This window comes from Megalobrama amblycephala, linkage group LG19, assembly GCF_018812025.1.
Source record: "Megalobrama amblycephala isolate DHTTF-2021 linkage group LG19, ASM1881202v1, whole genome shotgun sequence".
Taxonomy (NCBI): Eukaryota; Metazoa; Chordata; class Actinopteri; order Cypriniformes; family Xenocyprididae; genus Megalobrama; species Megalobrama amblycephala.
The window spans coordinates 11,261,914-11,277,170 of NC_063062.1; the positions used below are offsets into that span (position 1 = coordinate 11,261,914).

The 15,257-nt window shown below is 42.5% G+C and overlaps 1 protein-coding gene across 1 annotated transcript in view; it reads left to right on the plus strand.

Moving 5' to 3' along the window:
• The window catches only part of znf423 (zinc finger protein 423), a 143,415-nt gene that overhangs the window by 44,837 nt on the left and 83,321 nt on the right, over positions 1-15,257 (plus strand). Inside the window, 3 exon segments of the mRNA XM_048169047.1 lie at positions 5,993-6,183; positions 6,185-9,421; positions 10,143-10,227. Of these exon segments, the coding sequence (XP_048025004.1) occupies positions 6,067-6,183; positions 6,185-9,421; positions 10,143-10,227 (3,439 nt within the window). The 5' untranslated portion in view covers positions 5,993-6,066.

The window sequence follows — 15,257 nt, forward strand, 5'->3', positions numbered from 1 at the left end:
CAAATGAAACCTTATTGTTTGTGCTTAATAAGATTAAGAGAAAACTGTTATTCATTTTTATGGTAACACTTTACAATAAGTGCAACCATAATCACACTCTCTCAATATTCAAAGTGCAAATAAGACCAAATTTTTCTTTGATACAGAGCTAAGAGATGGTTACAACTACACAGCCCAGCCTAAGATAGCTTTCATATTGAGAGATATCTGTATTCATCAGGGAGCCGCTTTCAAAATGCGGGGTACTGAAATCGCGTTTGAATGCGCGCTTGTGTTTACTTTCACTTTCAGCGATCGCGCGTAACTCTGTAAATATGGAGCGGCGGCGACCGTTATCCAACTGAATTAAATGTTTTTTATTTTAATACAAAGCAAAACGATAGTGGAGGCTTAATGTAAACGTAGTGGTGGCATATTCTTTCCTAATCATCCTAAACACTCTGTCATGGCAACATCACGAGACTACTTTTCGCCTTGACGAGAAATCTCGTCACACCCCTAGTGCCTACCCTTACTAAGGTCCATTACTATGTTAATTAGCATTGCTTGAGGGTATCAGCATTAGCATGTTGATGTCTGTGGTCACTGATAAAATTTTCCCCACATTTTAGAATAAATTTTTGGTGTAGTTCTGAAGTTAACCCTCTGGAGTCTGAGGCTGATTTGGGGCCTGGAGAAGTTTTGACATGCCCTGACATTTGTGCTTTTTTCAGTTGTTCATAAACATATTAATGACACAAGTGTCATTACACTGTATTCAGCACAAACTAGGCTACCATAATATGTGAGGAACATGTGTGTACATGTTTGTGTTTTTGAAGGAATAACGTTTATGCGTGGTTACTGAAAAAACAAAAAACTTAAGTCACTGATATAAGGCCAATAAAAGTATATTAAATCTGTGTTCACAAGACTTTTGGGTATTGAAGGTTGTAGACTAGAGTTTTTGCTTCAAAATTATGTAAAAATTATGCTGACTACTCTTTCATTTATAACAATATACTGATTTAGTTTTTGTAAGACACTTTTTGCCAAGAAACACGGTATGCGAGGAGGCGTGAATCTCCATGAATAATGGCTCATTCTCACCTGTGAAGACAAAAGAATTGAATAGTAATGACCTGAAAAGACTTGCATATTAATGAGGCATTTCAGTCAGGTAGGCTGTGAAAAAAAACTTCTGTGATGTCTCAAGCTCATCATGGTATATGAAACATACAGAAAAATTTTATTACAATATAAAATAATGGTTTTATATTATACTTTAAAATATAATGTATTTCTGCGATGCAAAGAGTCTGAATATAGGCTTTTAGTTTAAAAGCATGCACATTTGGAGAAATATAGGATTCTCATATGTTTATGTCAATTTTCTATACAGAGGAGTTATTTTTTATTTAATATTCATTGTTATCTCTATGAGCGCTGGTGTTTGCAATTCATACTGCAGCCGGAGGGCGCTCTGTGCATTTTAGTCCACAAATTCACCTAAGAAGAAGACGATATTCCATGAATGGTGTTTACCAATTCATACTACAGCCGGAGGGCGCTAAAGAAACAAAAACTCACTTAAAACTTATCAATAGAAGAAAACAAACAGGAATTTACTGAATGTCTTCCAGAGATCGCTAACCATGGCTTTTTCATCCAGATAAACAATTTTCAAGGCAATAAATACACGATTGAGATGATGAATGCATGTGTTGTCTCTGAATTTGCCTGTGAATAGCGCTGGCTCCGTGGGTGTGGCCGCATTAGTGGGTAATGAGCTGAATCACGGACTTCTGACATGGCTCTCTTTTCATACAGATTACATAAACACAGAATGTTTGTTTTCGATTTGACTTGCACGATTTAAAACCTGACATTTCAACGTTTTGTTAGACATAAGTATGATTTTTTTGTGATTAGTATTCACTAAGTTACACTTCATTTTCTGAGAACTATCAGATTGGACTTCGTTCAGAGGGAGATGAGAGATCACGCATCATGTTAGTTTTCTTTATTTTACAAAAAGCACAACATTTTGTTTTTACTCTGAGTGTATACAAATAAAAGGAGATATTCTATAGTTTCAATTGATGGATTACTTATGTTTCTATGACAAAAAAATGACGGAGTATTTTAAGTCTGTTTTGCTGCAATGTGAAAAAAAACCTGCAAAACGCGCCGGCGCGTTTTTAGACCTCAGAGTGTTAAACCTTTGTGAGAAAATGTCAAGCTTCTCCAGCAATAATACACAACATTTTGATGGTAAAAAAATGTACTGTAAACTTTCTGGCTTTCCAAGTCTGGACTTGGAAGAATATTTGTTTTTGATGACAGGCACTTTCTGAGTTTTTCTGAAGCAAAAGTATGATTTAATTAGTTAAAAAGTGCTTCAGGACAAAGCAAGATCTTAGTAGTGGCATCTAACCTAGATGAATGATAAGATTAATCAGGCCAAAACCAGGATGTTTGCCTTCATTTGCCTTCAAGTTTGAATAGAATATGTTTGAATGAATGTTAAACTGGTTTAGTGTTGGTGTGGTTGTTGTCGAAGTGGGCATATTTAACCTCGTCTCCCATGTATTATAAATTTCAGTGTGCTAATCATTGTGGAACGGCTGTATTGTTTTTGGATGGTGTGTTGTTCCAGAAGGGGAACAGCAGTGCTGTATGTCATAAGTGTGGGTCTGCTGTATGCCTCCAAGCGCTAATGAACACACTAGCCTGTTTTGGCTCTGACGATTGGCTCGTGTCGGTAGGGGCATTCACAAAATCCACAGCTTTGGTGTTGGGAGAGATGGAGGGGATCTCTTTTTTTCATTCTCTATCTGGCTTTCTCCCCCCCTCCTCTATCTGTCCTTGTATCTGATAAAGAGGAGGGAGGACAGACATCAGACTGAGCACGTCTTCATTACCGTCTTCCACCACGCTTCCGGCCCCGCATGCCAGTGCTTTGGCTAGCCCATTAACTGGCCTGATGTGGTTCAGCCCAGCCCGGTCCAGTGGAGGCATGGGGGTCTGCACAGGGTGGGGGGGTCTGCTCTTGAATCTCCTAGAATTATCTGCAGATTAGATGCTGGGGTGGCTGCAGCCATCACCATGTGTTTCTGTTATCATGCTCCCAATTACCAGGCCCTGTTCGAGGCAGGGTGGCAGGCCCATCCCTGGACATCAGAATGTGTCCTTCTGCCAGTCCTGTCTTCCCATTCTTCCCTCCCTCGCTACACCCTTCCATCCTGTGCTCCACCCCTCCACATGGGACAGGCTGGCGAGGAGAAGGCCAGCGCCAGGGGCAACCACCAGAGCAGCCTGTTAATTCGGTAATGAGTCACAACATGAAAGAAAGTTTGGGGATGGAATGTGGAACAAGTGAGGAACAAACTGTCAGAGAGGGAGAAAGAGGAATCTGAAAAGAAAAGGAAGGTCGATTGAGCCTGTAAATGTATAAGAACAGGAGCGTTGAATGAGCCCCATGTTTTCATGCCCATTCCAGGCGCCGGTTCTTTTCTCTCTCTCGCTCTCTCTCTCTCATCCCCTCACTTTTTTCTTTCTGTTTCTTTTCTAATTTAACTTTTCATTGAAATTTCTTACCCTGTTTAGTGCTCTTGCCAAGTCCCCCGGCGGACAGATGACAAAAGCCCCCTAAAAGCCATGTGATCTTCCATTTTCCGACAGCCACACTTCTGAGGATTAAAGCTATTTAATGACTATAATCTCCCTCTTTCTCAAAAGTGATTTCTCACATTCTGTCGCAGTCAGAGGGATTGCATTAGCATTAATAGATTTATAATTCGCCAGAATGACCACATGTGCCAGGAGGTTTTTTTTTTCTTTAGGCTCCATTCTTTTCCTCTCCTCTGCCTTTTTTCCCCTCCTTTTTTCTGGCTCTGAACTCAAGCAAGTGTTTCTTTGTATCTCTTGCACTGTGGTACATGTCTGTGTCTCAGCAGGACAGCCTACCTGTCAGTCGGCACCCCCACCGTCACCACTATACCCGCCCCCTCTCACCTCCACAGTGGCTGGATCAGAGAATGGCCTGTCAGGGGCCACAGTCTCATTGTGCAGCCAAAGAATTCACCACGGTTAAGTCCCTTATGGGCTTTTCATCCGAGCTCTTTCATTGGGCCACTGCAACACTTTCTCTCCCGTGTTGCAAGGGTTTTAAGTTGTGTTGGGACGGCTCTTATCCTGACACGGGCACAAAAGCATGAGAACAGAACAGGGGGAAGGCACTGTACTTGAAGGAAGGAGGGGAAAGAGGCAGAGGAGGTGTGTGAGAGGTGGGCTGGTCTGTCTTACGCCAAATGTAATCTGAGAAAGAGATGTTAAAACAAAAAATGAAAGGGGTACAAAGAGGATGCACATGGACACAAACTTGAGTACCTTTTTTTTTTTTTTACCTATACATTCTTTGTATTTTGTCATTTTTCTTTATTCTCTCTCTATTTTTTAGATTTTAGTTGATAGATTAAGACAACATATTTATTTATTTTTAAAGTATTAAAAATGCCATAAACCAAAAAACTTTGTTATAGTTACATCATCATACTTTCAAGATTCCCTTTCAGCTTTTCAAAGACAATTCAGAATGCCCTTTTTTAAAATCACCATTTCCTTTTATTTTGTTTAACAGTAGGGGAATTAAATACCATTATATATTAAATGTATTAATTTAGCTTGAGATGCCACAATGCAAGTTATTAACGCTTAAATTGTAAATCTGAATCTTACAAAAGTGTACTTGGGAAATGGGAAAATGGGAAAGGCACCAATTTCATAGAATGACCTCTTTATTTAGAAAGGCTTCCTTGCTCCTATTTTCAAAACAATGTCACACTTTCTTCTCTTATTTTACTCCTTTACTGATATCTCTATTTTTAACTTTTTCTTTACTCCTGCTCTGAATTCATTTCTCGCTTAGAGCTAAATTCATAATTCATGGTTTTACAAATTTCTACCCACAAACCCCCGTGGAGATTTATTTGTTCTGCACAGCACCTACATTTTAAAGTGGATCGATTCATCACTTGAATTTATTTTCTACAAATTCTGCTGTGCTCACCTTTGTGTAATGGGAGAGTAGTGGGCGGAAGTAAAATCCTACAACTGCCATATGGAGTTGAAGTTATTAGTTTATACAATACACGCTGAGGTGATGCACTTTCTTTGTTCTTTTTTTCCTTTTCCCATTGCATTAGGTCGTAGATTGTGACTCTGTTTCAGTGGGTTTTTCATTTCTAATTAGAATACTGAGCATAGGGGGCCATTGTTACATTTGGCTTCTGAGTACAGATGAAGCTTTTAGAGGATGTGGGGCATTATCCTCTGTAAACATACATTTTTTTGGCTCTGTTATACCAGAGGCTTTTTCAACGCATTAAGAGTGAACATACAACTTAGAGAAAATAAAGCAAACAAACAGTGCACTGATAGAAAATTCTGTGTTTGTCTGAGCCGCAGTGGGACTTTGTGCTTGCAGCATCCCTGCTCAATAAGTCATGAGCTCTCTCCCTTGCTTTCCTTCGGAGTCTGCTGGTTGAGATGCTAAATAGATGACGTGTGGACTGTGTCAGGCCCCATCAGATTGCACAAAGCAGGAGAATTAAGAGCAACCAGCTTTGTATATCTTTGTATAATGTATGCCTGCATTAATCTAGACTGGCTGTGTGTTTGCACAAACAGCGAAAAAACATAAATAATCCAGTGCTATGATTTTGTATGCATTGTCCAGTAAGAGGGCCTTCCTTTCTGAATGTGCTCTAATCACTTTTGAGAAGCTTTTCAATCTGGTGACCATAATGAAAATATGATAAAGCAGATTCAAATCTGGGGGATATGGGTATGAGCTTGTTTGCTGAGGGAGGATAAGAGGATAAAAAAAAAATACATCTTTGTCCTTATTTCTCTATTCTTGTGGGGTTTGCTGTCTTTAGTTCTTTGCTTCTATTTTGATATTTTCTCTGCCTCTTTAACATTTTAATTCTGTCTGTGTTTTGCATTGCAGATGGTGATGATGACCCGGGGCTCTCCTGGGTGGCGTCCTCTCCCTCTAGCAAAGACGTGGCATCGCCGTCACAGATGCTAGGGGATGGCTGCTGCGATATGGGCATGGGCACAGGGGAGGAAGAAGGGGGCTCTGGCCTGCCTTATCCCTGCCAGTTCTGCGACAAGTCCTTCAGTCGCCTCAGCTACCTGAAAGCGCCACGAGCAGATCCACAGTGACAAGCTGCCCTTCAAATGCACCTTCTGCAGTCGTTTGTTCAAACACAAGCGCAGTCGTGATCGTCACGTCAAGCTGCACACCGGTGACAAGAAGTACAGTTGCCAGGAGTGCGAGGCAGCATTTTCTCGCAGCGATCATCTCAAGATCCACCTCAAGACACACAGTTCCAGCAAACCATTCAAGTGCAGCATTTGTAAGCGTGGCTTCTCTTCCACCTCCTCTCTACAAAGTCACATGCAAGCCCATCGGAAGAACAAGGAACACCTGGCAAAGAAAGACCAGGGTAAGCGTGATGGATCTAGCAGTGACGTAGCTGACCAGGACCAGGACCTATATATGTGTGATTACTGCGAGGAGACGTTCAGTCAGACAGATGAACTTGAGAAACATGTGCTGACGCAGCATCCCCAGCTCTCAGACCGTGCAGAGCTGCAATGCATCCACTGCCCTGAAATCTTCAGCGATGAAGGCACTCTACTCACCCATATTGATAGAACGCACGCCAACAAGAAACACAAGTGTCCCATGTGCGCTGAGCAGTTCCCATCTGTAGAGGATGTCTATTGCCATCTTGACAGCCACCGGCAGCCAGACTCCAGCAACCACAGTGCCAGTCCTGATCCGGTCTTGGGCAGTGTGGCATCAATGAGCAGTGCTACGCCTGATTCCAGTGCCTCCCTGGAGAGAGGATCAACCCCAGACTCTACTCTCAAACCTGGACAGAGCAGACGCAAACTTGCACCTTCTTCTGACCATGACGATGGAAGCTGGTCAGGTAAAGTGACCTACAGTTGTCCATATTGCTCCAAGAGAGATTTCAACAGCCTGGCTGTCCTGGAGATTCATCTGAAGACTATCCATGCAGACAAACCTCAACAGAGCCACACTTGCCAGTTGTGTCTGGAAACCCTGCCTACGCTCTATAACCTTAATGAGCATGTGCGCAAAGCACATAGATCCAGTGGGAGCTCTGCCTCAAACTTTCCCCTTCTGCAGTTCAGTAATGTTTCAGCCTTTCATTGCAACTACTGTCCTGACATGTTTGCAGACATCAACAGCCTGCAAGAGCACATCCGTGTTTCTCATTGCTTATCCGGTGGTGTTGTTGCTGGATCCACCACTTTGGAGGGCAACCATGCTTTCTTCTGCAACCAGTGCTCCATGGGCTTCCTTACAGAGTCCTCACTCACAGAGCACATTCAACAGACCCATTGCAGCAGTGGGGGTGGTGTGACCAAGATGGAGTCTCCAGTCTTGCAGCCCTCGCAGTCCTTCATGGAAGTGTATTCTTGCCCTTACTGCACCAACTCTCCCATCTTTGGTTCCCTCCTCAAACTCACTAAACACATTAAGGAGAATCACAAGAACATCCCACTTGCCAACAACAAGCGCAAGGTCAAAGTGGCAGACTTGAGCCCAGCCTCATCTGATGTGGAGATATCCTCCCCCAAACGCCATAGGGTAACTGGTGACAGCACTCCAGCAGTTGCTAATGGAGACTATCCCTGCAATCAGTGTGACCTTCGATTTACCAGCTTTGAGGGCTTCCAAGCCCATCTCAAGTCCCACCTGGAACTGCTGCTGAGGAGGCAGTCTTGCCCACAATGCAACAAAGAGGACTTTGATTCTCAAGAGGCACTGCTTCAGCACTTGACCATTCACTACACTACCACTTCCACCCAGTATGTCTGTGAGAGCTGCGACAAACAGTTCTCTTCTGTAGATGATCTGCAAAAGCACTTGCTAGACATGCATACCTTTGTGCTGTACCACTGCACACTGTGTCAGGAAGTATTTGATTCAAAGGTCTCTATACAAGTCCACCTGGCCGTCAAGCACAGCAATGAGAAGAAAATGTATCGTTGTACGGCCTGTGCTTGGGACTTCCGCAAAGAAAGTGACCTACAATTACACGTGAAGCACAGTCATTTGGGTCATCCTACCAGTACAGGGGCAACTGGGAAAGCACGCAAATGCATATTCTGTGGGGAGACATTTGGCACAGAAGTAGAGCTCCAGTGTCACATCACTACCCACAGTAAAAAGTATAACTGCCGGCTCTGTGGGAAGGCTTTCCATGCCATTGTCTTGTTGGAAAGACATCTCAGAGAGAAGCACTGCATTTTTGATGGAGGAAATGGCAACGGAAATGGAGGCAGCCAAAATGGAACACCTAACGGGGTAACTCAAAGCTCTAAGCGTTCCACAGCAGGATCGACTGCAGCTGCTGAGCAAGCAGATTTGCAGAACATGCTGTTAAAAGGAGGAAGTCAGGAAACGGCAAACAGCCATGAAGCCAGCGGTGGTGAAGAGGAGCTGGATGCCTCAGAGCCAATGTATGCCTGTGACATCTGTGGTGCAGCATATACCATGGAGTCTCTTCTCCAAAATCACCGCCTTCGAGACCACAATATCAGGCCTGGTGAGGACGATGCAGGCTCTAGAAAAAAGAAGGCTGACTTCATCAAGGGTAACCACAAGTGCAATGTTTGCTCGCGGACATTCTTTTCTGAGAACGGCTTGAGGGAACATGCCCAGACGCACCGTGGCCCGGCGAAGCACTACATGTGTCCCATCTGTGGTGAACGCTTCCCTTCACTCCTTACTCTCACTGAGCACAAGGTCACCCACAGCAAGAGCCTGGACACAGGCACCTGCCGTATCTGCAAGATGCCCCTGCAGAGCGAGGAAGAGTTTATCGAGCACTGCCAGATGCACCCTGATCTGAGGAACTCCCTCACAGGCTTCCGCTGTGTTGTTTGCATGCAAACTGTCACCTCGACACTCGAACTGAAGATCCATGGAACTTTTCACATGCAGAAGCTCTCGTCCTCTGGGGTCAGCGGCGGAGGAGGAGGATCAGCCTCATCATCTCCAAATGGCCAGCTGCAGGCTCACAAACTCTATAAATGTGCCCTTTGTCTCAAAGACTTCAAGAATAAGCAAGAGCTGGTCAAGATTGATGTCAACGGCCTGCCTTATGGTCTTTGTGCTAGCTGCATGAGTCGGGGCACAAATGGCCAGTCCCCAACTGTTGTTGTCACCCCCCAAGAAGGGGAGAAGGGCACCAATGGACTGCGCTGCCCAGAGTGTGCTGTTAAATTTGAGACCCTGGAAGACCTGGAAAGCCATGTTCAAGTGGACCATCCTGAGATGAGCCCTGAGACCAGTGGAGCTAAGAAAGTTACGGATGCTTCACCTGTCCCTAAAGTAAGTGTCAATCCTAACCCCTATGAAAACCTGATATTCTTTATGCTAAAACTATCTCAATTATATTTTCTTTTGTCTGAAAGGATATTAAAAGTATTTGATAGTTCTACATTAAACCAGAAGATCAAAGATGACTCTTAGCCATTGTCCACAAGCACTGGGCCTTTTGACAGAAATGTTTTATTACAAAATGGTTTTGTATTTGCTTAGGGTGTTTTTTAGGTCATTTGAGGTTTTCCTCTAGTTCTCAAATTTGTGTTCTTTCTCTACCTTTTCTCTTTTTGTGTTTCTTTTCCTATTATCTCTTTTCTTTTGGCAGTTCAAAAAAGAATTTTATGCAATTTCTTTTGAAAAGGGGAGTCATTGCCAGCAACCATTTTCTGGCAGTATTTTTAGTGTATAAGTTCCCTGTGTTCCCAAAGTGTTCTGAGTCAAAGAGAGATGTGTGAATTCATGGCTACATTACTACTGGTCCCAGAGGGTTCAGCAGCCTCATCCTGCTGGGCTATTGTACAGCCTGTTCGCTTCACTAGATATTGACAGTGAACTTCCAGGGACGCTCAATCTTTACCTGTGCTTTTGTCTCAGCTCAGTGTAACAGATAGGAGAATCACTGCCTTTTCCCTTTCGTTGCAGCAGGATAGGTTGGGTGTTTGTGAATGTGTGGAGAATTAAAAAAGCCTGTTCAATGTGAATTCCAATCCTGTATCTTTCCTTGTAGAAGAAGACGTATCAGTGCATCAAATGCCAAATGACCTTTGAGACAGAACGAGAGATCCAGATCCATGTTGCCAATCATATGATCGGTAAGTTGACCCCATAGTTTCCTCTGCTAGTGAGCGTGCGTTCGTGTGTGTGTGTGTGTATGTGTGTGAGCGCACGCGTGCGTGTGTGTTTGGATGCTTGCCAGTCGCTCCTCCTGCTTTCCTACCCTTATTTGCTGCCTTAGTCTTGCCCCAGCACTCTCTCTCACTCCCTGCACACAGGTGTGAGACAGACAGGTGAAATGAACAGCTCTATTTCTGGAAGTGCAGACATCGCTCTCAACAGCTGTTCCATTGTTTAACACTTGACTACGCAGCTGAGGCCTCGGCTGCAGGTCTGATTGCTCTGTTAACTCTTCACCATGCAGCCGAGACTAGGACTGCAGGTCTCGCTCCTTCAGCAAAGGCCAACAAACAATTAGGTTCTATTTTATTCCACTTCATTTAATTCCTGTAGTCTGTTGTGGACAATTACACAGATTTTGCTCTTTGTTGCAGATATTTTACGAATAGAGTAACTACATGTGCACGTGGAGGGGGTGTTATTTACCGATGTTGGAATTCTAATTATGTTAGGTTAGCTGAACTAATAAAGGGCTCTATGACTTATCTAATTATGTTATAGGGATGTTTTGAATATGTTTCCTCAAACGCTATAATGCTATTGAGTGCTGGGTGGCACTTTTTAACGTTGGCTCCTGGTGGATGATATTTTCCATCCTACTGTATGTTTCGTGTTTCTTTGGCTAGTGGCCCTGGCTGCAGTATATTAGCTTAACCAAACAGTTCCTTTGTAGTTGTTTTATATGCCTCCTCCCTTGGTGTTGTTATTCTTTAAGTAATAATTGCTGCAGCAGCACACTGTAGTGTAGATTAACGAGCTGGGCCTGTGAGTAATTTCACAGAACAAACGGTGCAATGCTCTGAGCCTCAGCAACTTCCCGGCCTTCTCCGATCCTGACAGCCGATTCTAAAGCGGAGCCACCTGATATATTCTTAGAGTCCTTGTGAGCATGCTGCATCTGTCTTTAAAAAGGACATTGTGCCTAACCACATAGACTTATGTGTGTGTGTGAGTGTTTGCAATCTACACTTTTCTTTTTGTCTGTCCTTATTTTATGTGGGTGGAATTTTGAGTTTAATTCTAGGGCCCTTTGGTTCCATGTTCATTTTCTCCTTCATTAAATGAGCATGGAAGTGCTTAGCACCCAATTATTCCCATATTAACCGCCCTGTCTTTAACCTCCCACCCTGTTTCTATCCATCCACCTATCTCTCTTCCATTCCTCTTTCCCATCTCACCTGACCCTTCACCATTCAATCACAACCTAACTGCATCCAACCTGCCCAATCTCAGACCAACACAATCCAATTTGGACCACGCTGAGAGCTCTCTCCTTTCATCCCTCCATCCTCTCTCACTTTTCCTCTCTGAAGATACTGATGGTAGAGATAGAGGCTGCGTGTGAGACAGCAAGGCGGATCGTATGTCTCTCCCCATCGCCATGAAGGGAATTTTGGGTTAATTAACATCATAATTGTCAGAAAAGCTGGAGGAGATTAATTATGGAATTGAGGCAGATTATTTTAAGTGCCGTTGTTATTTTATTATTTTTTCCACCCCTCTTCAAAGATTGATGACGTCTTTGAATAATGAAAAGGGAGTCGTGTATTAACCTTATCAGACTCTGCGTTAGGCACCAGAAAATTGAAGCTAGATCACAAAGGAGTTCTAGTTTTAGCGCTTTTGCTCTCTGTCTTCCTCTTTCTTTTTGAGATTACGAAGCAATCATTAAAAAGCTACACTATCTGTCAGCTTTGATATATGAATAGTGAGGCTATTATAAGTCTTTGATATTTTAGTCTGCCTTTTACTCTGGAATTTGGAAGCATGCACAGTGCTTTTTTTTGTAACTAAAATAATAAAAAATATGTACAACAGGGATACTTACATTATGCAGCTCTGTGACCACTTTAAAAAAAAATGTAGTGAACATGGTCCAGATGAGAGTAATGATACTTCATTTTTATTTGACTGTATGTAGATCTATAGATGTTAGATGGGTGCAACAGTTGTCTGTTAACTGTACCATTCTCCACCTTAAGTTCAGTTGCACCTTGGTTGCTTGAGTCATTTACACCATCATCACCCGTGTATTGATAGCGCACGAGCGCAGGTGAGACTGAAACAGCACACATTGCCTTCTCTGTTTAAACAGGCACTCAGTGCTTATTCTGACAGACACAAAGCAATAACGAAAGCGACAGTTGACAGAACAGTCACTGTCTTCATAGTGCCAGTGCTGCATTGTTACAAAAGTTGCACATGTTTTTAAGCCTCGCCAATTTAAACATTCGAGCACGTGAAAGAGGACTTGGGTGCGCTGTGTGAAGTTTTTTGTACACACACATCTGACGCACACATGCGGAGAGTCGCGCCTCAGACAGCGTGCGAATACTAAATTGAGTTCTCTTTAATTTATTCTCGCACTTGGGCTGACAAATTCACACAAAATGTTCAACATACCTGTCTTGGAGCGTATCCTTGTAAACAGTCGGTTATGTTTTAAGTGAATGTAAACAGCTGAGAAATAAAAGCATGATTCAGTATTTTGGATCTGTGCATTATGTCTTAAAGTGACCCAGCAGCCTAATATAACTGCTGAAGTCTGTGTTTTTAATGTTAATCAAACAACAAGACAAAAAAAAGGATTAATCTATATTTAATTTATACAGTGAAGACTGAGTTATTTTAAATTTGAATATTTTATTCAGTTTCTGTACCTGAAAAGACCACCTGAAGATAGACCACATAAATTAAAAATGTATCTTTGCTCTATTGTATTTGTTTGTGCTATTATTTTTGTATGTACATTTACATACACACATTAGATTTACATATCGAACCGTATCAAAACCGTGACCCTAAAACAGTCATACAAACCGAACCATGAGTATTTACACCCCTAATAATTTCCGACGACCACAACCAGCCTCATACTTTAATCACAGTCATAAGGGCTGGTCAGATTTTAAAAGCCCGTTTTTCGTTTTCCACAACAACGTCAATTTAAGCATGTTATGTATGCACAAATGCATTTATAAAAATATAAATATCTTACTTTATATTCAAGCAATGAAATTCATTATAATTCATGTGTTAAGTCAAGAATGGTCCTTTCTCGTCATAATTGTATGCAGCAATTTAGAAATCATTCATTTTGTAGACAGCCTCATTTATATTACATGTGCTTTCTGATTGGTTGTGTCAATATCAAACAATTACTGAAATAGCTGATTTTGACAGCAAATGGACTCAATGCAGTTTCACTGTGACATATATTTAATTGTCACTAATTGTTTGGCTTGAACTTACTAATTGAGTGAGCATTTAGTAGGTTACATGTTCTTCTCCTGCCGTGTTAAATAGAACAATTTAGCTTTGTGCTTTTTGCTCACCGTTTGGCAGCTGTGGAAATGCATGAATTTGATCTCTCCGCCTCCTGTGTTTCATCAGTGCTTTCACTATGCATATTCATGCGTGCTCCTCTGCCAAAACCAACTGTGTGTGTGCGAGTGTGGTTGTTGCATATATGTTGAAAGATGTGAATTTAGTAGATGTGAAGTCCCTGTGCATTCCTACCCACACATACCTGCGCTTATATGTGATTGACACATCAGAGCTTGCATACACAGACAGACACAAAATCCTGCCTGCTTGTTGATACGCAGACACTCGGTTCCCCGTTTCAGTCGTCCTACCTTTTTGTCGAGGTGTGATCATACCTCACCTAGCCTCCCCCCACCCTTCCCTTCCTCTCACTCTTTCCAGCTCTGTCCCCCTCCCCTCTCTCACTCTCACAGTCACCAGTAGGCTGAGGTGACACCTCATCTCAATCAGTTTACCTCCTCAAACTTGCAACATCTGCTCCCCTCTCTTCCTCTCCTCTCCTCTTTTCTCTCGTGTCCTTCCTGTGAGCGCCCCACCACTGCGTGAGCACGCTGCCTGTGTCATTTTCTGTACCGTCACATTGCTCTGCCAACAGCCCAAGAGGAACGTGCACCAATCACAAGAGACATTCCTCCCACAAATTAAAAAAAAAAAATCCACACACACCTTTAACATTCGTTTTACACACCTGAAGGCTTCCTAAGGCATGCTTCAGGTGGTTAGGGCACCTTGAGGTTTTGTGACTTGATCTTTAATTTAGGTTTAGATTATGTCGGTGTCGTTTCAAATCTTCACCGCCTGCGTTTGCATGTAAGCGGCATTGAGCATAGGTGAGGGAATCGATAAAGATTCGGGCTGTTGCGGTTTGCTGCAAAAGAGCTTGATTACACCAAGATGGGAGGGGTGGAAAAAGCCTAGTGTTTTAATTAATCCGACTGGTGAGGCAGGCGAATGCGATCAGAGCTCCATTCTCCAGGAGGCGGTGAGCCTGGAGGAATGTGGGTTTATTTTTCCCTGCCTGTTGATTGAAGCCGTGTGATTATTTAATGTAGACGTTTGTCTCTGTGCAGAGAGACCGCGTAACGATTTTCCTTAGCACGGAGGCGGCAATCCGCGTGTACGGGAAAAATGAATTTCATTAGCGCTGCCCTGATTTCATCAAACAACCGACGGCTCCAGACTGCACAGGGTCATGCAGACTTTTATTTACTGTGTGGTTTTTGTACTGCATTATTATTAGTTTCATGTTGCAGTAATAGTCTGTTCAGCTTCTGTTTAGGGTCGTCTGATCTCATTGGCTAGTCACCTTTTAAAGTGGAGGCATCCCATTGGTCTGTTAGTGCTTGACAATTTTTTATGAAATGAAATGATGATCTTTTCTGAATTAAAGACTTTTTACTGGACACTGATCCAGATATATGAAAAATTAATATATTATATTTTATAATATGCATATTCGTTGTTTATCTGTGTAGTTGACATGACATATAATTCTGTGACAGTAGTATACAGTAGTGTGATGTGCTATATTTCATCTAAAACTACTTTTATAATTATTATACATTATGACCTCATATTAAGTGTTTGTAATTTAATTTGTCACACTACAGGACTATTTGTA